The sequence below is a fragment of the Cetorhinus maximus genome, chromosome 3 (genome assembly GCF_964194155.1).
Source record: "Cetorhinus maximus chromosome 3, sCetMax3.hap1.1, whole genome shotgun sequence".
NCBI lineage: Eukaryota > Metazoa > Chordata > Chondrichthyes > Lamniformes > Cetorhinidae > Cetorhinus > Cetorhinus maximus.
Genome location: NC_135881.1, coordinates 7,525,340 through 7,549,381, shown reverse-complemented (window position 1 = coordinate 7,549,381; position 24,042 = coordinate 7,525,340). Strand labels below are relative to the sequence as shown.

Genomic DNA, 24,042 nt, shown 5'->3' with positions numbered 1-24,042 from the left:
CTCTGCCCCTTTTATTGGAAGGGAAATGGGTGCAAATCAGATTGCCCAGCAGGCATCACAGGAGGTGCATGAGGACCAGCAGAGGTTTGGTTTCCCTGCCGCCAGCTCCAATTTTACCCTCACTTCACACCAACTGGCCTCCATTTGTTGGTTCCTTCCATCCCCGACCATCCTGGTCTTTGAGAAATAGAAGAGGAAATAATTGGATCAAACTCATGGCCTGGGACAGCACACAGCTGTTCATGTCACTATTGGTCACTGCAGATCAGCAGGAGGAAACCCATTTATTCACACATCAGTATTGCGATGAATGAAAATTCACCTCTGTTTTCCACGAGTTACAGCAAGACGCAGTGCTGCAGGCACTGGGCCTCAATAGGGGCGGAAGGAAAGTTCATTTTACAGCAGTGACAGCAGCACCCCTTCCTAATGAAGACCGAAACACATCAGAAATAGAACTTCAATGGTGACTCGTGGACTTGTTCCCGCTTTTTTTTTTCACTCTCACTCTCACTGTTAATCATTTGCCATTTTACCTGCTGGGTTCTCAAAGGTGATCACAGCGTAGTCGCCCTGTCCTTTGATGGACGTGATGGTTCCTCCCCCTGACCGGCGTTTGCTCTCAAAGTACAAGGTTAGAATGTCAATGGGCATGTCGTCAGTGATGCCATGCACCTGCAGGACATGGTCATCCGTGGGGTCCGTCTGCTCCATCTTGGTCTTCTGTGACACAGAGAGACAATGCAAGAAGGTAAACCTTTGGTTAAAAAAAGCCAGCTTTGATTTGCCAACCTTTGAATCCCTGGCAGGAAACAGAAATGCCAATTCAAAGCAGAGGGTGTTAACTGAGTAAAGATCACCATCAAATCCAGTTCCTAAGAGGGGTCACGTTGGCCTAACTCTTGTTTCTCTCTCCACAGATACTGCAGACCTGCTCAGTCTTTCCAGCATTTTCTGTTTCTACTTCAGATCTCCAGTATCCGCAATATTTTGCTTTTGTTCAAGGAGGTATAGTCTGTAGGGTCATAGAGGATTGCAGCACAAAAGGAGGCCATTTGGTCCATCACGTTTGTGCTGGCTCCTTACTACAGCAATGCAGGACAAATCCCATTGTCCTGCACTCATCTAATAGACCGGTATCCTTCTACTTCAAATATTTAACCCATTCCCTTTAATGGTGCAACACTTTCTCCCTTAACGACTCGCTGTATAAAAGACATTCTTCCTGATGTCTCCCACTAGCCAAGGGCTAGATTAGATTCAAGTTGGCATCTATGAAGCAAAGGGGGCAGCCATGCCGGGGGTGCCAGGCCCTAAGGCTCCACGTGGCAACTCGCTTCCCCCGGTGCTGGTGGAAGGTTTTGGCACAATCTGCACATTTCTCCCTTAAGACAACCAGCAGCCTCAGTGATGACTGCTGTGCGATATCTACATAAGTCCCGCACTTCATCTGATCCCTTGCGTTCCCGCTCCACTGGCTATAATTGGACAAGAAAGTGGTTTCCTGTACCAATTAAGGGCTTACCCTCACAAAAATCTGAACTGTAATCAGTCTCCTGCCAGAGGCTGGGTTCCAACCCCGAAACGAAAATAAACAATACTTATTTTCGATAAATGTTGTATTAACTAGAATTGTATTTCTAATTCCCGTTTCCATCTCCATGATGAAAATTCAGCCCCAGGCTAATTAGGAAAATAAAAAATAAGGACTGCAGTAACAGAACTACTCAGTACTCCTCCCACATCAATATAAATGCCTTGAATCATTATTCATTTCTTACCCATGTCCTGAGGATAAACCTGCAGCACTGGCATCACAGTTATTATTAAACATGTAGAACAGCCAAATGAAAGCACTAAGTAAACCAAAAAATTCAACAATACAAAAGCAAAATACTGCAAGATGCTGGCAATCTGAAACAAAAACAGAAAATGCTGGAAATGATCAGCAGGTCAGGCAGCATCTACGGAGAAACAGAATTAAGACATTTCAGGTAAGCGACCATTCATAGTCATCGACCTGAAACATTAGCTCTGTTTCTCTCTCCAACAGAAACTGCCAGACCCTGTTAATGACCGATGCAGTTGGTAAAGCTGAGTTATTTAAAAATCCCACCAATTTCTCCTGACTCAATTTCAGTGGTCCCCTTACCTCATGACCATAAACAAGTTCAAAAGTGCTAAAACCAGTCAGTACATTAGAAGCTTTTCTACACCCCAACAATTCCTACAGATTTTTCCTGCAATCTCCAATACACTGACTTTGTGTGCCCCACTTTAATACAATGAAAAAACCTTAATTTTTGAATGTCACTTCTACCTTCAGCACCTTCCTTTTTATTCTGAGAAAAAACTTCCTGGGAACTTCCAGCTACTCCTTCACTTCCTTGACTACCTATCTTCCTTTCACCTTCCCACCTTTTATCCTTTTCCAATTTGAAAGCATGACAGAAAAAAGGTTTAGCTCTATGAACTAACTCATAATCATCAGCTATCTCTGCTGCTTGTCTTACAGAATCAACCCTCTGTTCCTCCACATGAGTTCTCACAACCGAAGAGATTGAACCTTTAAATTCTTCCAAAAGACTGACTTCCCTGAAAGCTGCTTAGGTTGTCTCTATTTTTAATGCCCGTATCCACCGGTCAAAATTACTTTGTTTTACTTTTTCAAACTCAATATAAGTTTGCCCCAGGCTGTTTTTTCATATTCCTAAATTTCTGCCTGTATGGTTCAGGAACCAACTCATATGCACTCAGAATAGCCTTTTCATCACGTTAAAATTCACCGCCATTTCTTCTGAAAGTGAAGCATATACCTCATGTGCCCAACCTAACAACTTAGACTGTAATAATAACATCCAATTTTCCTGTGGCAATTTCGTCTGTTTAGCTAGGTTCTCAAATGAAATAAAGAATGTTTCAATATCTTTTTCCTCAAACTTTGGAAGAGCTTGTACAAATTTAAAACATATCCCCATTGGGTTCTACTTTAGAGATAAATCCTTCCTCATCTACTGGCATCTCTTTTCTAACTGCCAACATTTTCAGTTGGAATTCTCTCTTTCTCTCTCTCTCTCTCTTTCCTCCTTCTCTGTCTTCATAATTTCTAATTCCCTTGCTTCTAATTCAAGCTTTTTCAGTTACAACTAAAGTCTCGCTACCTCCAGCTGTGACTCACTAGTGTCAGGTTTCACTTCCAACTGTAGATGCTGTGCTATACTTTTAACTATATTAGATTTCCTAGCTCCTGCAGGTAACCCAATTGTAACTTATCTGCCAACTCTGTTAACTTACTTTTGGTTATTTTCTCCAACCCACTCAGAGTTATCTCTTCTACTCCCAGACAAGTCTTAACAATTACCAAAGCCATCTTGCAGTCTCACCACTTCTAAAATACCTCACCAACTCCTGAATTCAAAGTGCCTCTCGTACTTGTAAGCTTAAGATTCACCAATTCCTAACCAAAGGAGGATTTAGAAATATAATTTATCCCAACAAGAGCCCCCAATTGTTATGACCGTGAAGTTGATAAAGCTGAGTTATTTAAAAATCCCAGAAGGAAACTTTAAACAACTGTCATAGCCTATAATCTTAAGTGTCACATTTGAGATGCGACTCTAAATTCAGTAATCAGAACACCAGTTCTCGAGGTTTTACATTAAACTAAATGAAACATTTTATTAATTTACACAGGTTAAAATATATATACACATGGCTACAAATTACTACTATCATAACTTTTAACAAATTCCCAAACTAATCTCCATTAGGGCAACAGCAACCCTTAGATTTAACCAGACAGCAGACAAAGCATTTTTACCTTACGAATTCAAAATGAGGTTCTTTTCACTTTGGTTCCTGTGGAGTCAGTTGGAGGCTTACAGCTGCCTTTTGATCTTATATTGCCTCTGCTCTGCACACACAAAACTGCTGAAGTTATATCTACCAGCCCCATTGAATTTAAATTCTCATTATATCACCAACCTCTGAACTAAACCTCTCTAACAATAAAACTCCTTTCATAGTACTAATTTTATTAGTAATATAAACATATTGCTTGGTACCTGCTAGACTGATGTCAGTTTTCACCCGACTTCTTGAATGCTCTATTCAAAAAATGCAAATGCACGCTATCTCTCTTACATATCAAAACTAGTACACATCAAAGCACCCAGACTAACTGGTTTTAATCCAATTAAGACAGACCCACAAACTAAACCTCTATTTTAAAAGAAAAATATTTTCCAAAATATTATATACATTAATAGCTGCATGACAACCTACTGAGTGTTTCCAGCTTTTCTGTTCTCATTTCAAAAATTCAATGGATTTCATGAAGTAACATGATGAGGGTAATGCAGTTGATGTGTATATGACTTTGCAAATGCTGTTTGATAAAGTAGCGTATAATAGACTTGTTAGTAAAACTGAAGACAGTAGAAGGGGGAAAAAAGCATCCTAAGAATAGTAGGAAAGCAGAGGTCAAAAAGAAGGGAGGAACTCAAAACAATCATGATCACTAGACAAAAGGTACTAGCAAAACTAATGGGACTAAAGGCTGATTAAGTCCCCTGGACCAGATGGCCTGCATCCTGGGGCCTTAATTGAAGTGGCTACAGAGAGAGTGGATGCATTAATTATAATCTCCCAAAATTCCCGAGATTCTGGAAAGATCCCAGCAGACTGGAAAACCGCAAATGTGACACCTATATTCAAGAAAGGAAGACGACAGAAAGCAGGAAACTATAGGTCAGTCAGCCCAACATTTGTCATTGGAAAATGCTAGGATCCATTATTAAGGAGGTAGTAGTAGGACATTTCAAAAATCGTAATGCAATCTGGCAGAGTCATACAAATATATGTACGAATTGGGGGCAGGAGTAGGCCATTCAGCCCATCAAGCCTGCTCTGCCATTCAATAAGATCATGGCTGATCTGGCTGTGGCCTCAGCTCCACATTACCACTGACCCCCAATAACCTTTGACTCCCTCGTTAGTCAAGAATCTATCTACCTCTGCCTTACAAAAATTTCAATGACCCTGCCTCCACCTCTCTCCGGGTTGGAAAGTTCCAAAGACTCACGGCCCTCTGAGAGAAAAATATTTCTCATCATTTCCATCTTAAATGGGAGATCCTTTATTTTTAAACTGTGTCCCCTAGTTCTCGTCTCTCCCACAAGTGGAAAAAAAATCTTTTCAGCATCCACCCTGTCAAGTCCCCTCAGGATCTTTTACGTTTCGACAAGGTCACCTCACATTTCTTCTAAACTCCAGAGTGTACAGGCCCAACCTGTAAAACCTTTCCTCATAAGATTAGCCCCCCCCACCCCCCACCCCCCGTCCCAGAGCCCAGAGTGAACTTCTCCGAACTGCTTATTAAATAGGGAGACCAAAACTGTACACAGTACTCCAGACGTGGACTTACCAATGCCATTTACAACTGTAGTAAAACATCCCTACTTCTATATTCCATTCCTCTCGCAATAAATGACAACATTCCATTTGCCTCCCTAATCACTTGCTGTACCTGCACACTAATTTTGCCTGTTCATGTACCAGGACAACCAGATCCCTCTGTACCTCAGGAGTTCTGTAGTCAGTCTTTATTCAAATAAAATACTGCTTTTCTATTCACAAATTCACATTTTCCCACATGATGCTCCATCTGTCAATGTATCAGTAATTACACTGTCAAGGTGAAATAACAATCTTCTTGTTGACTGGCAAATACATTATATAGCAATTACATTGTTAAGTCAACTACTTGTTAAAACGGGTGATGGGCATCGGTTCACCTATAAATGGGTAGCTCCCTGGAGATGGAGCACACGGTGCTTAGGTTTCCAGAAGGCATTTGACAAGGTGCCACATCAAAGGCTATTACGCAAAATAAGAACTCATGGTGTGGGGGGTAACATATTAGCATGGACAGAGGATTGGTTAGCTAATAGGAAACAGTAAGTACGTATAAATGAGTAATTTTCTGGTTGGCAAGACGTGACAAGTGGAGTACCACAGGGATCTGTGCTGGGGCCTCAACTGCAGCGGCTACCGGGAGCTGGGGTGCTTTATCGACCCCCCCTGAATCACATTTTAATTTGACTTTTGTAAGTTTCCTTTATGATTTAGTCTTTCCTTTTGCAGTATCCCTTTCAGGGCTGCCTTTTAATTTGTCCCTGATTTTTGTTAATTTAGTTTAATTGGTTCAATCAGAACAGTATCAATTAGTGCATTCCTGGAAAGGGGCATGCGGTGTCCGCGGGCATGATTGAGGCCTTCTGTGCTCGGTGGGCACCCGTGGGGACTGGGGTGTTTTATCGACCCTTTTAATCACGTTTTGATTTGATGTTTGTAAGTTTCCTTTAAGATTTTGCTATTCTTTTTGCAGTATCTCTTTAAGGAGCTGCCTTTTACTTTGCCCCTCTTTATTAATTTAGTTTACTTAGTTTAATTAAAGGAGTCATCAAAATAGTACAAATTGTACAGCTATAACACTCCAGGGTGGAAGGGACAGGGAGAGCCCATTACACTGAAGAGCTGTCCTGAGAATAAACAGCTTGAGGTAAAAGAGTAGCTTTTGACTCATTCTTCCACGACAAGCACTTATTGTGACTAACACATCTGCCAATTTTTTTCCGACTCACTTAAGTAGCCTCCTTATGTCCTCTTCACAACTTACTTTCCTACCTATCTTTGTATCAACAGCAAATTTAGCAACCGTACATTCGGTCCCTTCGCCAAGTCATTGTAAATAGTTGAGGCCCCAGCACGGATCCCTGTGGTAGTCCACTTGTCACATCTTGCCAACCAGAAAATTACTCATTTATGCTTACTTACTGTTTCCTATTAGCTAACCAATCCTCTGTCCATGCTAATATGTTACCCCCCCCACACCATGAGTTCTTATTTTGCGTAATAGCCTTTGATGTGGCACCTTGTCAAATGCCTTCTGGAAACCTAAGTACAGCACATCCACACATTTCCCTTTATTCACAATGCTTGTTACTTCCTCAAAAAAAACTCCAATAAATCAGTCAAACATGATGTCCCTTCAACATGGTTTTGTGAAAGGGAAATCATGTTCGACAAATCTACTAGAGTTCTTTGAGGAGGTAACAAGTAGGGTGGATAAAGGGGAACCATTAGATGTAGTGCATCTGGATTTCAAGATAAGGTGCTACTTATAAAAGGTTACTGCACAAGATGAGAGTTCATGGTGTCGGGGGTGATATATCTGCATGGACAGAAGATTGGCTAACTTACAGGAAACAAGAGTCGGGAAAAATGGGTAATTTTCAGGTTGGCAAACTGTAACTAGTGGTGTGCCACATGGATCAGCATTGGGACCTCATCTGTTTACAATCTATATCATTGACTTGGATAAAGGGACAGACGGTATTATAGCCAAATGTGCTGACAATACAAAGATAGGTAGGAAAGCAAGTTGTGAGGAGGACACAAAGAGTCTGCAAAGGGATACAAAAAGGTTAAGTGAGTGGGCAAAGATTTGGCGGATGGAGTATCAAGTGGGAAAATTTGAACTTGTCCACTTTGGCAGGAAGAATAGAAAAGCAGTAATTATTTAAATGGAGAGTCTGCAGAACTCTGGGGTAGAGGGAGATCTGGGTGTCCTGGTGCATGAATCACAAAGGGCAGAATTTTCAGTTTGGCGGGCGTGGTTGGGCGTGGTCCGGGATCGGCCGGAGACCGGACTGCCGGCCGTGATTGGCCCCCGACTGCGATTTCGCGCTGGCTGGCCAATTAACAGCCAGCCAGCGTGAAACGCACATTGAAAGGCTCAGCACTACTGGGGTGGGGGCAGGAGGAGGGCAGATGCCGATGTAAGCGCGGGCATGGGGGAGCGCGGAATGAAAGCTCCCTGAAGGCAGAGAGCTGCCTCAAGGAGCTGAAGAATTTAAAAGCAATAAAGAAAGATTTTAAAATCTGGAAAAACATGTCCACGCATCAGAATCAGTCATCTGAACAGAAACACAATGAAAATTCTGCCCATACCTTTTCATTTAATAATGGAAACCTCATCCCGCCCTTGGATGAGGCTTTGTCAAAAATGCAAAGTCCGCCTGGCATATTCGCTCAAAAAAAAATCGGGGACAATTGGAACTTTAGAGGACTCAGTCGCCCTCCTAATTGTCAGCAGCATACTTCCGACTTTCACACACGCCCACCAACCGAAATGTCGCACGAACGCGGGATGACGTCGGGACGCTCGCCTGATGTCATCACACGCTATTTTATGCTCAAGCGCGTCAGGCACACGCCCGCATGCCAAGCCAAAAATTCTGCCCAACAAGTTATCAAAGAAACGTAGAAACTAGGAGCAGGAGTAGGCCAATCGGCCCTTCGAGCCTGCTCCACCATTCATTATGATCATGGCTGATCATCCAACTCAACAGCCTGCTCCCGCTTTCTCCCCATATCCTTTGATCCCTTTCGCCCCAAGAGCTATATCTAACTCCTTCTTGAAAACATACTACGTTTTGGTCTCAACCACTTTCTGTGGTAGTGAATTCCACATGCTCACCACTCTCTGGGTGAAGAAATTTCTCCTCATCTCAGTCCTAAATGGTCTACCTCGTATCCACAGACTGTGGCCCCTGGGGTCCCAGCACCAATCCCTGCAGTACCCCACTAGTCACTGCCTGCCATTCAGAAGAAGACCCAGTTTATTCCTACTCTTTGTTTCCTGTCTGCCAACCAGTTTTCTATCCATCTCAATACACTATCCCCAATCCCATGCTCTTTAATTTTACACACTAATCTCTTATGTGGGACTTTGTTGAAAGCCTTCTGAAAGTCTAAATAAACCACATCCACTGGCTGCCCCTCATCAGCTCTACTAGTTACAGCCTCGAAAAATTCCAGTAGATTTGTCAAGCATGATTTCCCTTTCGTAAATCCATGCTGACTCTGTTCGATTCTGCCACTGTTTTCCAAGTGCTCAGCTATTTAAATCTTTTATAATGGACTCTAGAATTTTCCCCACTACCGACATCAGTCTGACTGGTCTATAATTCCCTGTTTTCTCTCTACCTCCCTTTTTAGATAGTGGGGTTACATTAGCTACCCTCCAATCTGTAGGAACTGTTCCAGGGTCTATAGAATCTGGGAAGATGACCACCAATGCATCCACTATTTCTAGGGCCACTTCCTTAAGTGCTCTGGGATGTAGATTATCAGGCCCTGGGGATTTATCGGCCTTCAATCCCATCAATTTCCCCAACACCGTTTCCTTACTAATACTGATTTCTTTCAGCTCCTCCCTCTCACTAAACCCTGTGTTCCCCAACATTTCTGGTATGTTATTTGTGTCCTCCTTTGTGAAGACAGAACCAAAGTATGTATTTAGTTGTTCAGCCATTTCTTTGTTCCCCATTATAAAATCCCCTGTTTCTGACTGTAAGGGACCTACATTTGTCTTCACCAATCTTTTTCTCTTCACATACCTTTAGAAACTTTTACAGTCAGTTTTTATGTTCCCCACAAGCTTATGCTCGTACTCTATTTTCCCCTTCTTAATCAATCCCTTGGCCCTCCTTTGCTGAATTCTAAGCCCCCAATCCTCAGGTGTTTTGTTTTTTTAGACAATTTGTATGCCTCTTCCTTGGATCTAATACAATCTCTAATTTCCCTTGTAAGCCATGGTTTGGCCACCTTTCCTGTTTTACTTTTGCGCCAGACAGGAATAAACAATTGTTGCAGTTCATCCATGCGCTCTTTGAATGTTTGCCATTGCCTATCCACCGCCATCCCTTTAAGTAACTTTTCCCAATCCATCATAGCCAACTTGCGCCTCACACCATTGTAGTTTATTAAGATTCAGGACCCTAGTCTCGGAATCAACTCCGTCACTCTCCACCTTGATGAAGAATTCTATCATACTATGGTCGCTCATCCCCAATGGGCCTCGCACAACTAGATTGCCAATTATTCCTTTCTCATTACACAATACCCAGTCTAGGATGGCCTGTTCTCTAGTTGGTTCCTCAATGTATTGGTCCAGAAAACCATCCTGTAAACACTCCAGATTACACAGATTATCGTGCAGGTACAGCAAGTGATTAGGAAGGCAAATGGAATGTTGGCCTTAATTGAAGGAGTTTAAAAATACAGGTGAGGCCACACCTTGAGGACTATGTACAATTTTAGGCTCCTTACTTAGTGAGCGATATATTGCATTGGAAGCAGTTCAGAGAAGGTTCACTGGGCTGATTCCTGGGATGAAGGGGTTGTTTTATGAGGAAAGGTTGGGCCTTTACTCATTGGAGTTCAGAAGAATGAGAGGTTATCTTATTGAATCATAGAAGATACTAAGGGGGCTTGATACAGTAGCAGCTGGGAGAATGTCAACTCACCCCTCATGGGTGAATCTAGAACTAGGGGCACAGTTTAAAAATAAGGCATCTCCCATTTAGGACAGAGATGAGGAGGAATTTCTTCTCAGGGGATCGCTAACCTTTGGAATTCTCTTCCACAGGGAGCAGTGGAGGCTGGGTCATCGAATATATTCAAGGTTGGGTTAGGCAGATTTTTGATTGACCAGGGAGTCAAGGTTTATGGGGGCAGGTAAGAAAGTGGATTTGAAGCCACATTCAGATCAGCCATGATCTTATTGGAGGGCAGGGCAGGCTCAATAGGGCCAACTCCTGCTCCTATTTCTTATGATTTATGTTCCCTCTAAGCTGCACACATGCATGACTGCACTGCAATCCTATAGGGACCATGTTGTGCAACAGACAGGCTGTGCACATCAAAGAGATTTTAGCAAAAGAGTTGGACTAATTTGACCACTCTTTCAAGGAGCTGGTACAGGGTTCATAAGTCAAATGGACTCCTTCTGCACTGTCTCATTTTATGTATAATTCCAACAGCAACGTGACGAATCTTAGTTCTAACCTTGGAATTCAAGATGTTAATGGAAACCAGTCAATCTGCTAATGATGTGTGAACCCCTCGTTGGGATCCCAGACTGTAGGTTAAAACAGAGTTGAAATCAGTTCTATCTGACTGATGATTGAGGAGATGAACACAACATCAGTGGGTTTACCAACAGACAAATTAAGTGTACAGTCACGGAATCACAGGATTGTTATGGTGTAGAAGGAGGCCATTCGGCCCATCGTGTCTGCACTGGCTCTCTGGGCATTTTAACTTAGTGCCAACCTCCTGCCTTTTCCCCCGTAACCCTGCACATTGTTTCTATTTAAATAATCATCCAACGCCCTCTTGAATGCCTCAATTGAACCTGCCTCCACCACACTTCCGGGCAGTGCATTCCAAACCCTAACTCCTCGCTGTGTGAAAAAGCTTTTTCTCACCTCGCATTCGCTTCTCTTGCAAAATATTTTTAATATGGTGCCCTCTGGTTCTCGATCCATTTACGAGTGGGCCCTTTTTACACCAGTTTCTACAGGAGCGCAATCAAAAGCTAAATGAGTTATGTTTTCTGGTTTGACTGATGCAATCACGTTACCAACCTTCAGCCTGGGATTAGGGCAAAGGTTAATCAACAACAAGCTGCTTTTATACATTGGCTTTAATGCAGGTAAATGCTCCAAGACAATGAAACATTGATGTGATGCCAAAGGAAATACTAGGAGGGTTGAGTAAAATCTTGCGCAATGGCTCAGTTTTCAAATTCTCACCCATGTTTTCAAATCTCTCTGTCATCTCGCCCCTCCCCATCTCTGTAGCCTCTTCCAGCCTTTCTTATCAAATGATCTGCTCTTACACAACCGCTGAGTAGCAGCGTGAAAACATAAAACAAACAATTGGTAAGCAGCAAAACAAAAACAGAATTACCTGGAAAAACTCAGCAGGTCTGGCAGCATCGGCGGAGAAGAAAAGAGTTGACGTTTCGAGCCCTCACGACCCTTCAGCAGGCTCTGCTGAAGGGTCATGAGGACTCGAAACGTCAACTCTTTTCTTCTCCGCCGATGCTGCCAGGCCTGCTGAGTTTTTCCAGGTAATTCTGTTTTTGTTTTGGATTTCCAGCATCCGCAGTAGTTTTTTGTTTTTATCAATGGTAAGCAGCAGACAGTCCAAATACTGGCCTTTATAAAAAGGATTAAGATTCAATGTATTGATCCAGTCTCATTTTTTTTTTTAAACAGCCCTCTGTCTCTAGTTGACAGGTCCAGTTAGAGAGGACGGTGGACCTGTTAAACCAGTCAGGTTCTGGCTCGACTTTGGAGTTTGAATGAGACGAGTTTGAAGGCAACCTCAGACAAAGCGGAAGGAAGAAAAATATTCTGAGAGAATCAAGTAAGTCTCAAACTCAGAAACGGCAGTGTTGGAGATCTGGGAATAAGAGAGTTTCCCTTCAGGAAAACTAAAAGGGGGAATCCCAGTATTCCCAAAAAAACTGAAAGTCAATAAACCTTTTTTTTTATTTATTCCTTCATGGGATTGGGTGTCGCTGGTAAGACCAGCATATGTTGCCCATTCCTAATTGCCCTTGAATTAAGTGGCTTGCTCGGCCATTTCAGGGGATAGTTAAGAGTCAACCACATTGCTGTGGGTCTGGAGTCACATGTAGGCCAGACCGGGTAAGAGCGGCAGGTTTCCTTCCCTAAAGGATATTAGTGAACCAGGTGTTACAGATTTTACAACAGTCAATGATAGTTTCATGGTTACCATTACTGAGACTGGCTTTATATTCCAGATTTATTAATTACATTTAAATTCCACCCGCTGCCATGGTGGGATTTGAACCGTCCCCATAGCTTTAGTTCGGGCCTCTATATTACTAGTCCAGCAACACTGCCAATACGCCACCATCTGCCCCAAACCTGGGTAGGTGATAGGTTCAAACTAAGAGGGGTGAAGTTCAGTAAAGTTGAGTAAACAAGATACAGTCTTGGGTCACAGTGACATGAAACTGAGAGCGGAGAGGGCAAGGGCAACAGACACCTACATTCAACACCCATTCTGTCCGGATTGGGAGGAAGGGGTGATAAGGCCCCAGAGATACCTCTCTCTTTGCACAATCCAGGGTAGGGATATTTACCCTAAAGTACACATGCAAAAAACAGAACTGATAGCACATCTACAAAGAAGGCCCATCGGCACCTTCTCACAGGCAATGAGAGATGGGCAATAAACGCCCACGTACTGAGAAAGAATTAAAAATAAACATGTGTTTTTAATTTATAATGCGACAATCAAAATTCCCACCTACTAGATCTGGCCATGATCTATGGTCAAAATTACAGGGTAGCCAGCTCCAAAACTGGATTGACCATTCTAAACCAGCACAATGACCATTGTTACTGAAGTGAAACAAACAAATAAATAATCAATACTAACCACTTAGCAGAAAAGAGGAGCAAGTAAACACAGGACTCCTTCCCTGCTGACCTCCGGCTCATTTATCGGGGGGGGGGGGGATATTTCGGGCAGGTGGAATATCTCAGGGTTGGTGGGGGGGGGGGGACAGTGGGTCATTTGCTTTGGGTAGCTAAATCGTCAACTTATCTATAAACAGAAATGCAGTGCAAAGTGTAAACCTGGCACAGGGAGTAAGCACAAGGTCACTGACAAACCAGATAGTGTTAATATAGAGAAAAGCAATTTGTGGTTTAAGATGTGCAGTTGTTTAGCTCATATACGACCTTTTGAGAGGAATCGTGAATCAAGAAATACAGTGTGGCTGCTCAGTACGCTACCCTGACATGTAGGCCCAAAGCCTGGGCTTTGCTTATTCACCAACGTACATTCCAGGAGAGCACCTTCTCTGACAAGACTAAGGGGCAGGGATAAAAGGCAAAGGAAAGACAGGAATATAAACCATCTAGGGACTGGGAAAAGAGAGAGAGAGAGAGAGAGAATAGTTATATCTGCACCTAGTCTCAGGAACACTACATGGTATTTATTATTATTTGATCATAGATTTTATTAGGTATGAAATAATATTTTAACAATATGGGTAGAATGATTGTTTATAATAACTCCATCGAAAATAGCCAAATACAAACTTGGGTGCATTCATAAATACAAACACAATTAAAATGCTTTGTCAGAAGTCTTGTACATTTACAGTTTATATTTTCCTACACCAAATTAACCAGGGCTCACAACAACCTGGCAGTGGATAAATAACAACATGACTGGGTTTTCCCCATTTCTACCGCTCTCATATACAGGCAGCAGCCAGTTCGAGCTGGAACTGGCAGAGGGTTGAGGTTAAATTGACCCACCCACCCCTTTCCACATCCCATAGCCCACACCCACCCCATGACAATATATGGCACTATACAGGAGGGGGGGGGGAGCAGTGCAAACAAAGACTGGGAGGCTAAACGGCTGGAAAATCTGCCCACTTCCTGCATCCATTAGGCTCAGATTTGGCCCCTCTCTTTCCCAAGGCCCCTTCAACATTGCAAGATCCCTTCCTTACACTCCCACCTCACCTCCTCCCCCTCCCAGCCCCACCCCCAGCAATGTAAACAATTGCTCTCCTGTCAAAACTCAATGTTGATCTCCTCTCAAAAAGGCACCAAATATCACTGTGTTGTTTGGTCACTCTCCCCTTCCCTTGGAGCCAATTCACATTCCCAACAATTTGCATTGACATAGCGCCTTTAACCTAGTAAAAATGTCACAAGGAGCTTCACAGGAGGGTAATAATCAAACACGACTTGAGGTGTGAGGGGCAGGTTTTAATGAGCATCTTTTAAAGAAGGTGAGGAGGTTTAGGAAGGGTGTTCCAGGTTTTAAGGCCTAGACAGCTGAAGGCATGGCCACCAATGGAACGATTAAAAATCAGGGATGCTCAAGAGGCCAGAATTAGAGGAGTGCAAAGGTTTCAGAGGGAGGGCTGGCTGGTTGGGGTGGAGGGGGGGGAGATTAGAGGAGTTTCCAAGACCCTCCCATCCCATTCCCAGAGAGCTGGGAGCCTGGGAGGCCAACCCCAGGTGGTGGGGCTGCTGTGACTAAACCTGGCCAGCAAAGCAAACCCCTGGACACCCCCGGAGTGCGACAGGTACATCGGGTGGTGCTCGGGCTCCGGAGGGAGGGAGGGTTTGGGGAAACAGGGAAGTCAACTGGATTCGAGGAGTCCACAGAACAACAAGGCAGCAGAAATGAGACCGCGGCAGCTTTTACCTTGTCACGTCCCCTTGTTCCAGGAGTTGGTGGCAAAGGAACCTTCACTGAGCTCAACAGCAGAAGAAGGACCCCCCCTCCCCTAAACTGGTCAAAGACACACACAGACACATAGACACACACACAGGAACACACAGAGCTGCTGAATCTCGCCTCGCAGCGAGAACTGCGACCCAGAGAAACGAAACTGAAAGGGAGAGCAGAGATATCCGGAGCTGCCCCGTCTCTGTTATATCTGTATGTGTCTGTGTGTGTGTGTGAGAGAGAGAGAGGGGGGTCAGAACCCGAGTTCAGCAAAACAACCCCCTCCTCTCAGATCAGAACAAACATTTCACACTCCTCATGTCAGAAGTAGAAATCCTTATATAACATCCCCGTGTACAAATCAGTCAGAAATACATCACACTCGTCATGTCAGAAATTGAAATGTTATGTAACATCCCCCACGTATGAATTCCTGCCCCGGTTGCTCTCTCTCTCCCCCCCCCCATTAATTTCTGTGAAATTAGGACGAATTCCCCTCCCCTACTCTCGGATTTGAGGGGTAACTTCTATCGGTGCCCCTTTTGCGAAGCCACCGTAATAAGAGTTCAAGAGGAGGAGGGGAGGTGGGGGGTGATACTCACTGACTGAGCGACCTGCAGATGTCGGAAGGGGGATTTCCACTGTCCCAGTTACACCCAGGCTGCCAAGGGCAGTGTTTCCCCAAGCCGAGGTACACGCCCTCAACACACGCTAAGCAGATAAAACACAGCCCACAGAGTCTGCCAGCAAATTGTACAGATTGCTGTGTGCACTCACTGTGTACACACACTGCCAGGGCAATATACTCTGCTGTGTATCCCATACCCACCCCACACTGCCAACAAGATATACAGAAGGACAAGCAAAATACTGCGGATGCTGGAAATCTGAAACAAAGACAGAAAATGCTGGGAAAACTCAGCAGGTCTGGCAACATCTGTGGAGAGAGAAAAACAAAGTTAACATTTGGAGTCCGTATGACCCTCCTTCAAGATGTAGAGAAGCGCGTATGTGGTACCACATAGGCGGAGGCTGAAGGAGAAAGTTCCAGAGCTTAAACAGGAATACCTGGAAAAACTCATGAGGACTCGAAACGTCAGCTTTGTTCCTCTCCGCCGATGCTGCCGGACCTGCTGAGTTTTTCCCAGGTATTTCTGTTTTTTGTTTTGGATTTCCAGCATCCGCAGTTTTTTGTTTTTAAGTTCCAGAGCTTAGGCTCTGGGCAACTGAAGAAGGTACAGTCAGCAGCGGTAGGGCGATGAAAACCAGCAATGCCCAAGAGGCCAGAATTGGAGGAGAGCAGAGTTCAACATGGGCTGTTAGGCTGGAGGAGGTCACAGAGAGATAGGGAGAAATTTGAAAACAAGGATGAGAATCTTAAAAGTCACGGTATTTCCGGACTCAGAGCCAATGTGGGTCGGCGAGGATAGGGATAATGTTATCAGCATGTAGATGAGAAATAAGAGGGGGCCATGGATCGACCCCTAGAAATACACACACACAGACTGACAAATGGGCTCAGTGCACCAACTTCTTTAAATCAGCCTGGAGCTGATTAATTTGACCTAAAATATTTAACCCGTGTATATTGTCTCACAAACCGTACAAATGCATCCAACTTGCACAAAACTGAGGATCAGCAAAGGTCCCAACGAATAGCCTTGTGGAATATGACTTGTAACAAGGACCCATTCAGAACCATTCCAAGTACTAACAACCTTTTGCCTATCAACCATGGCCCTGTCCTACAATTCTACACGTTTTCATATTTTCTAATGGCGCCTTGTTGGGAGTCAGGCGGCTTTTCTTTTCCAAAAGAACTGAGTGCCTCTGGAACGTGTTTCCAGCTGGCGTGGTGGGCACTGACTCTCTGCCTTCAGGAGGGAGTTGGACCAGTTCTTGACGGAGGCAGAGACCACATCGTTTGGAAGGTATGTGGCTTTACTATCACGTGATCCATGTGGTCAGAGAGGAATTTCACAGAGTTTTTCTCTTACTGGCCCTGTGTTTTCCCCTCTCCATGCGTGCAGAGGTGGATGAGACGGCGGGTGGTTGGGGGTGTGGGGGGGAAAGGAGGGGGGAGTTTGGGTTTTCCCTTACTCTGTCGTGGGATGTGGGTGCGCTGGCTAGGCCACCCTTTGTTGCCCATCCCTAATTTCTCTTGAAATGGTGCAGGGCTGGGAAGCTCCCCTTTCATGTGTTCAGATGGAATTTTTCCAAAGCTTTTTTTTTTGGAAATCAGGATTTAGAATATATATAAAAGTCTGCCATTATCCTCCATTCTGGTCACTTCCTCAACAAATGCAGTCAGGTCACAGAGGTAAGTCCAGTGTTTCTTGAAGCAGCATCTGCAGCAATACCATTATTACTACCCGAAGCCCAAATTAACACTTCTGCCTGAATTCTTCCCCCACTTGGAAATCCAATATCATTATAGGATTCCCAATCATGTATTGGCCCCTCCAGTCCTCTCTCTAGCACGTGGAATAAGATAGCAATTGTTGACAGTAACAGTAAGTAATTTCAACTTAAATAAAAGCAAAATACTGCAGATGCTGGAGACCCGAAATAAAAACAGAAAAAGCTGGAAAAACTGAGCAGGTCTGGCGGCATCTTTGGAGAGAGAAACAGAGTTAACGTTTTGAGTCCGTATGACTCTTCTTCAGAGTTTGAGCTGAAGAAGAGTCATACGGACTCAGAATGTTAAATCTGTTTCTCTCTCCATAGATGTTGCCAGACCTGCTGAGTTTTTCTAGCATTTTCTGTTTTTTATTTCAGATCTTCAGCATCCGCAGTATTTTGCTTTTATTTTAAGCAAATAAAATGGTTTGGCTTTTCCTCGGGGTGCAGTTTGCTCATCGTTCCTTAAACCCCCTGGTGGGACCCACTTACACCCATCTGGAGGCCAATATTTCTCAGCTCTGTTGGCATACTTTGCCTCGAGCCATCTACCTCGTTCCCTGTCGGCCAGTGAAATGGGAGCTCCTGATATGAAGAGTCCCCACAGCCATTGGTTATCATGATATTGCTTTGTCAAGTAAAGAATGAATGTGCAATAAACACAAAAATCTATCTGCAGCATATGTCTATAGGACGTTGTTAAGGTATCATCTCTGATAGACAAGTTGCCAGTAATGCTTTCCCGTTTCCTTATGCAGACAGAGCCAGTGTTGGAGGCACGTTGTGGACACAGTATGGCTCATATAAGGATTGAGAATGAGCGGACATAGACTAAAGGTGATTTGCAAAAGAAGTAAATGCGATGTGAGAAAAAACTCATTCATACAGCGAGTGTTTCAGGTCTGCAATGCACTGGCTGGAAGTGTGGTGGAGGCAGTATCAATCGAAGCACTCAGGAGGGCGTTAGATGATTATTTAAATAGAAACAATGGGGAAAATGCAGGAGAATAGCACTGAGTCATCATGCTCATACAGAGGGCCGGAGCAGACACAATGGGCCAAATGGCCTCCTCTTGCATCGTAACAATTCTGTGATAAGTCGTCCAGTCACTGTGTGAGAACTGGTTATGAAATTAAAATAGTTTTTCTGCATCAGTGAGAATGTTTTTTTAAGTCTCACAGTATTTTTCAATTAGTTTTCAGAATGACTACACTACTTGAGAAAGAATGGACTGAGGGAAGGCCATCCTCACTTATTTATCAAAAATACACGGTCCTACCATTGCGCCATGCATTTTTTGTTAAATGACTCCAAAGCTCATGTCACCAATACTCAATCGAGAGAACCGTTCATGTTTTTAATCACTTTCTGATATCGGCTGCAGTCCGCAACCCATTTTTCAATACTCCCCTCTCTTCTCTTCCTCCTCTCCCTTTCTCCCCTGCCCCTTCTACATAAGAATATAAGAAAGAGGAGCAGGGGTAGGCCATTAAGCCCTTCAAAACTGCTTTGTCATTCAATAAGATCATGGTTCATCTTCGGCTTCAAATCCACTCTCTCATCCAATCCCCATATCTCCAAATTCTCCCATTTGAGAAATCTCCCAATTTCAGCCTTGAATTTTCTCAATGACTTAGCTTCCGCTGCCCTCTAGGGTAGAGAATTCCAAAGATTCGCAACCCTCTGAGTGAAGAAATGTTCTCCTCACTTCAGTCTAAATAACCAAATCCTTATCTTGAAACTATGACCCCTGGATCTAGACACCCCAGCAAGGGGGAAACATCTTCATTTCCTCTCCTTCTTTCTTCAGTTCCCCCACACCTTCTGTTCCACTGCTTTCCTTATCTCTCCATTTCTTTCTTCAGTCTTTGACTTTCTTTTTTATCCTTTTCCCAGGATGTGACCTTCGCTGGCTGGGCCAGCATTTATTGCCCATCCCTAATTGCCCCTTGAGAAGGTGGTGGTGAGCTGCCTTCTTGAACCGCTGCAGTCCATGTGGTGTAGGTACACCCATAGTGCCGTTAGGGAAGGGGTTCCAGGATTTTGACCCAGCGACAGTGAAGGAACAACGATATATTTCCAAGTCAGGATAGTGAGTGACTTGGAGGGAAACTTCCAGGTGGTGGTGTTCCCATCTATCTGCTGCCCTTCTAGGTGGTAGAGATCGTGGGTTTGGAAGGTGCTGTTGAAGGGGGCTTGACAAATTGCTGCAGTGCATATAACTCACACTGCTGCCACTGTGCATTGGTAGTGGAGAAAGTAAATGTTTAAGGTGGTTGACCTGTTGCCAACCAAGCTGGCTGCCTTGTCCTGGACGGTGTCAACCTTCTTGAGTGTTGTTGGAGCTTCACTCATCCAGGCAAGTGGGGAGTATTCCATCACACTCCTGACTTGTGCCTTGTAGATGGCGGACAGGCTTTGGGGAGTCAGGAGGTGGGTTACTCATCGCAGAATTCCCAGCCCCTGACCTGCCCTTGTAGTCACAGCGTTTAAAGATGTCTTCCCAATTCATCTCCCATTTTTTTGGCCGCCTTTGATTTTCTTCCCTCTCTTCCTTTCCACATCCCTTTCTTACTCTTTCTTCCCTTTCTGCTGGCTCGGTTTGGGCTGCATTTGCACAGAGTTGGGTGGACTTTGGAGACCTTTAAAAATGGTGAGTAGGACCCGATTCCAGATCCATGCCCCATTCCCGGTGCCAGCAATTTTTGCTGGCATAGGATAAGTGTGCGGGTAGCAAGCCCGCACCCTGCACTCCTGACCTTTCTGGTTCCATTGAGGGGTTAGGCATCTCACACCCGCCCCCTGCAATTTTCGTGGATTTGGGCCAACTTCTCGGGGACACATGGTTCACGGCCCCTCAGAGGCCACCACCTTTGAACTTTGGCAGTAGAAACAGATTTGCGGACATCTGTTTCTCCAGATCGCCTTATTATGAATGCTTGGCCTAGCTCCAAGTCTCACTATGGATGAGCTCAGCAGGGGGCCTGTTTACAAGGCTGATGTAGAGTGTTTGCTTTGATTGATTTTCTTTTTTATGAGATAATAGTAAGTTTTTTTCCCAATATTGTCAGCAGTTACAGCTGGCCCCAGGTTCAAGGGTTACATCTCTGGCTCGTGGGTTTCTGCCATGGGTCTTCATGTGACTGAACAGGCCAATTCTTGACCCACAGGCCTTTGGGCCTGTGGGTCAGGAATCGCATGAGGTAGTGGGACCTGGAGTGCAAGAATTGCTTCCTTTCCTTTCCTTCTCTGCCGTGCTCTGCCTCTTTAAGATATTGTGACTCAAGCCATGATGCAGCTTGATGGGCAAGTCGGCGCCATTCTGAACGATTGGTAGCAAGCTCCTCCTAGTCATTAAATTCAATGCTGTTGTGCTTCAAGGAGAGCTTCAGAGTATCTTTCAAGTGTTTTCTTTGTCCTCCCCTGGAACTTTGGCCATTTGACAGTTGAGAGAACAGGACCTGGCAAAGGAGACAGTTTTTGGTCATCTGGACAGAGTGTCCAGCCCATCAAAGTTGATTTTGCAGGAGTTTTGTCTGACTGCTTGTGGAGCTGACTTCAAGAAGTGTGAGTTCAATCATCTCCAATCGAATGGACGCAACAGAGTCATTGCTGATGGAATTTCACTTGCGCTGTTCTATGTTACTGATACACAGTCCAGCACTCACTGCAGTACAGGAATGTGCTGGCAACAACTGCTCTTACCCTAGGGCTTTTGTTGACTTATGAAGGTCTTTGTTGTCAAACACTCACTGCTGTAGTTTGAGCAGCTGATCTGGTGTTGGATCTCCTTGTTAATGGTGGCCTTTTGAGACAGGTGGCTGCCAAGGTATCTCTGTATCACTCAGTGTACTGAGCCTCACCTTTATAAATCTTTTTCTGGTTGTTTCTCTCTGTATCACTGTCTCTCTCTACTTTCCTCTCCTCCCTCCCTGCTCCCCACTCTCTCTCCTCCCCCTTTTCTCCCACTCCTCATCAATCCCCATCCCCTTCCATGTCTCTCCCCTACCCCAGCTGCTCACCTTCACTCTCTCCTCACCTTTCCTTTCCTCCCCACTCTATCTCCCTCCTCCCTTCCCTCCTGTTTGAGACATCCAAGTGGTCATGAAAAATACTATATGACTGCAAGTCTTTCCTTTCCTTTTTTCATTTAACTTTGCTTAATTAAGATGCTTGCTGGAGTGCAAAATTTAATTAGGATGTAGGAAATGAATAGGAGTTACTTTAGTGGATTACAATGGTTCAATATTCTGCTAATAAATAAGAACTTTGACTGAATGTCCATTATGAACAGTTCATTAACAGGCCTTGATAAGGCTGAAGATGGGATATTTTGAGGGAGCAATGAAAGCTGTTATGACGTGGCAGATGATGTGTGCCAAGCAGACTAAACCCACAAGGGAAACTTGGTCATGCTATCACAACAGTTTTGTAATTTGTCAGGAAGATATAATAATTTCCATAATGTTATTGGAGTTTGTTGTAAAATAGAGTAATAGTGGGGTGTGAGAGAGAGACATAATTTAATTAGGGGCAGCTATTCTAGGTGTTTTGATGTTAGAAGAGAAGTTAAAATAGTAATTAGGTAAACATGGGAAGTTTAGAATGTAAGGTAAAAGGACACTTGTATTTTTAAATAAACCAGGCTAGATTGTTTTCAAAGGAGGGGGAAATGTGTCATCCAAAAAGGTGAAATTTAGAAACAGTGTGTTTACTTTTCCCAAAGATTACAGGTAAAACGGTTTTTATCAGTAGGGAGGTAAAGTTCAAAAGACATAGTGAAACAATGGGAATTTGCATTCAAAGAGGAAAATGTGTATAAAGGAAAGAAGACTATTGTAAGGGAGGCAGTTTAAGATCCAGCAAGTGTGAAAAGCCTGCAGCCTGTATGTACCAAACTGCTGCCTCCAGGGACTGAAGTTAAGAGAACTCACTTTGAATTTGACTTGTTCAGGATATCATGTTTCTTTGCCTGGGTCTTTTAAAATCTATGTGTCTTACTGTTTCCCTAACGAAAGTGTAACTGGGGTATTTCGTATTATCATAGTAATAATTTGTAGATCTATGTATATATTTAAAATCATTTCTTTTAATCAATAAATATTTAATTTAGTTTTATAAAAACCTCTTAAGACTCAGTGGTCTTATTACTGAAATCAAAGCCCACATCTTGAAACATACAAATTGAAAATTAAATTGTGACAGTTGTTTCAAGTTTTCCTCTGGGGTTTGAACAGCTCGGCATTTACCATCTGCTGTGTCATAACAAATTTGTATTTATTTTGAGATGTGTGCACTGAATTCAGAAGTAATGAGTCCACCAAGATCTTTAGAGATTTTAAAATTAAATTAAAATATTTTTTAACAAAATATAAGATTTCAAGCATAAGACCACAATTGATTAATACTATAACAACTCCTAAAGTTCCTAATTACCTGACTCCCAGTTACACAACCCCTTTAAGGCAACAGTCCAAAATAGATTTTAGTTTCTAAAAAAAACAGCAAGTTAACACAGTACTCACTTGACAGTGGAATTCCAAATGGCTTTCTCCAACTTTAGTTACTGGACACAACAGGCTTATGCACAAATGGCTGGAGGCTTCCCGAAGGCTGTTTCACGTACTCCTGTTAGATCTTACATGGCCTCCCAACATAGCCTTTCATTCTTCTTTATATATGTTTCTCTATCTTTAATATGTAAATTCCATTGTTCCATATGTCTTTGGAACTGTACCTTTCCCATAATATAAAAACTTACATGTTGCTAATATTGTCAGTGACCTTTGGGAAAAATAAACACACTCCTTAGCCTTGCTTATCTGGATAGTGGTAAACAGACTAACATCCCTTTGAAATTCAAACAATCCCTTTACTTATCTAAAAATACAAATTCCCTTCACACCTTACATGCTAAGACAGCATCCGTGTTTACTCATTAGCATTTCAAGTATGTTTCTACACCTGGTTTCTTTTGATAATTTCAAGCTTGCAGTCTACCTGACTCCAAATGTAATTAAATCAAACAGACAGAGCCATCTACACTCACACCCATCAACCTACCTTACAATAAACCAGAAAAATATTATGAAAATTATTATACTTTCATAACAAACCAGTTATGGGGAACAGTACAGGATAAAACAATAAAACCTGATTAATGATGGCCCACAAACTCATGGACAATGTCAGGAATGGCTTTTACTCCATGCTTAGACAAAGAAATCAATGTACATTTTGTAATAAAGGAATTTTTTATAGGAAAATAAGGTCATGTCAATATAACATCCAGGTCTGCTCCTAAAAAAAGGGTTTAAAAAGGACTTTGGCAGGACTCGGTACAGGTTGGAGTGGAGGAGAACTCACGAAGGTGACTCCAGTGTGACACCCTTGGGTAATTCAAGAAGTCATGAAGATGTGAGGCATCAAGAGGAGAAGAAGAAAAAGAGAAAGAAGAAAGAGAGGCTTGTGCATGCCAGACATCCTGCCCAACC

General features: G+C 43.4%; 2 protein-coding genes across 3 annotated transcripts in view; one reads left to right on the top strand and one right to left on the bottom strand.

The window, feature by feature from the left end:
• parp10 (poly(ADP-ribose) polymerase family member 10) overlaps positions 1–15,362 on the bottom strand; it is a 50,471-nt gene extending 35,109 nt beyond the window's left edge. Inside the window, exons 1-2 of one of the 2 annotated variants that reach the window (XM_078536242.1) lie at positions 15,124–15,362; positions 537–723 (exon numbers count right to left, since the gene is read on the bottom strand). In XM_078536242.1, coding sequence (XP_078392368.1) covers positions 537–714 — 178 coding nt within the window. In that variant the 5' untranslated portion in view covers positions 715–723; positions 15,124–15,362. The remainder of the gene's footprint in view (positions 1–536; positions 724–15,123) is intronic. The other variant, XM_078536241.1, reaches the window with a different exon arrangement.
• Positions 1–24,042, top strand: part of grinaa (glutamate receptor, ionotropic, N-methyl D-aspartate-associated protein 1a (glutamate binding)) — a 164,292-nt gene that overhangs the window by 52,409 nt on the left and 87,841 nt on the right. The gene's annotated exons all lie outside the window — the stretch shown is intronic.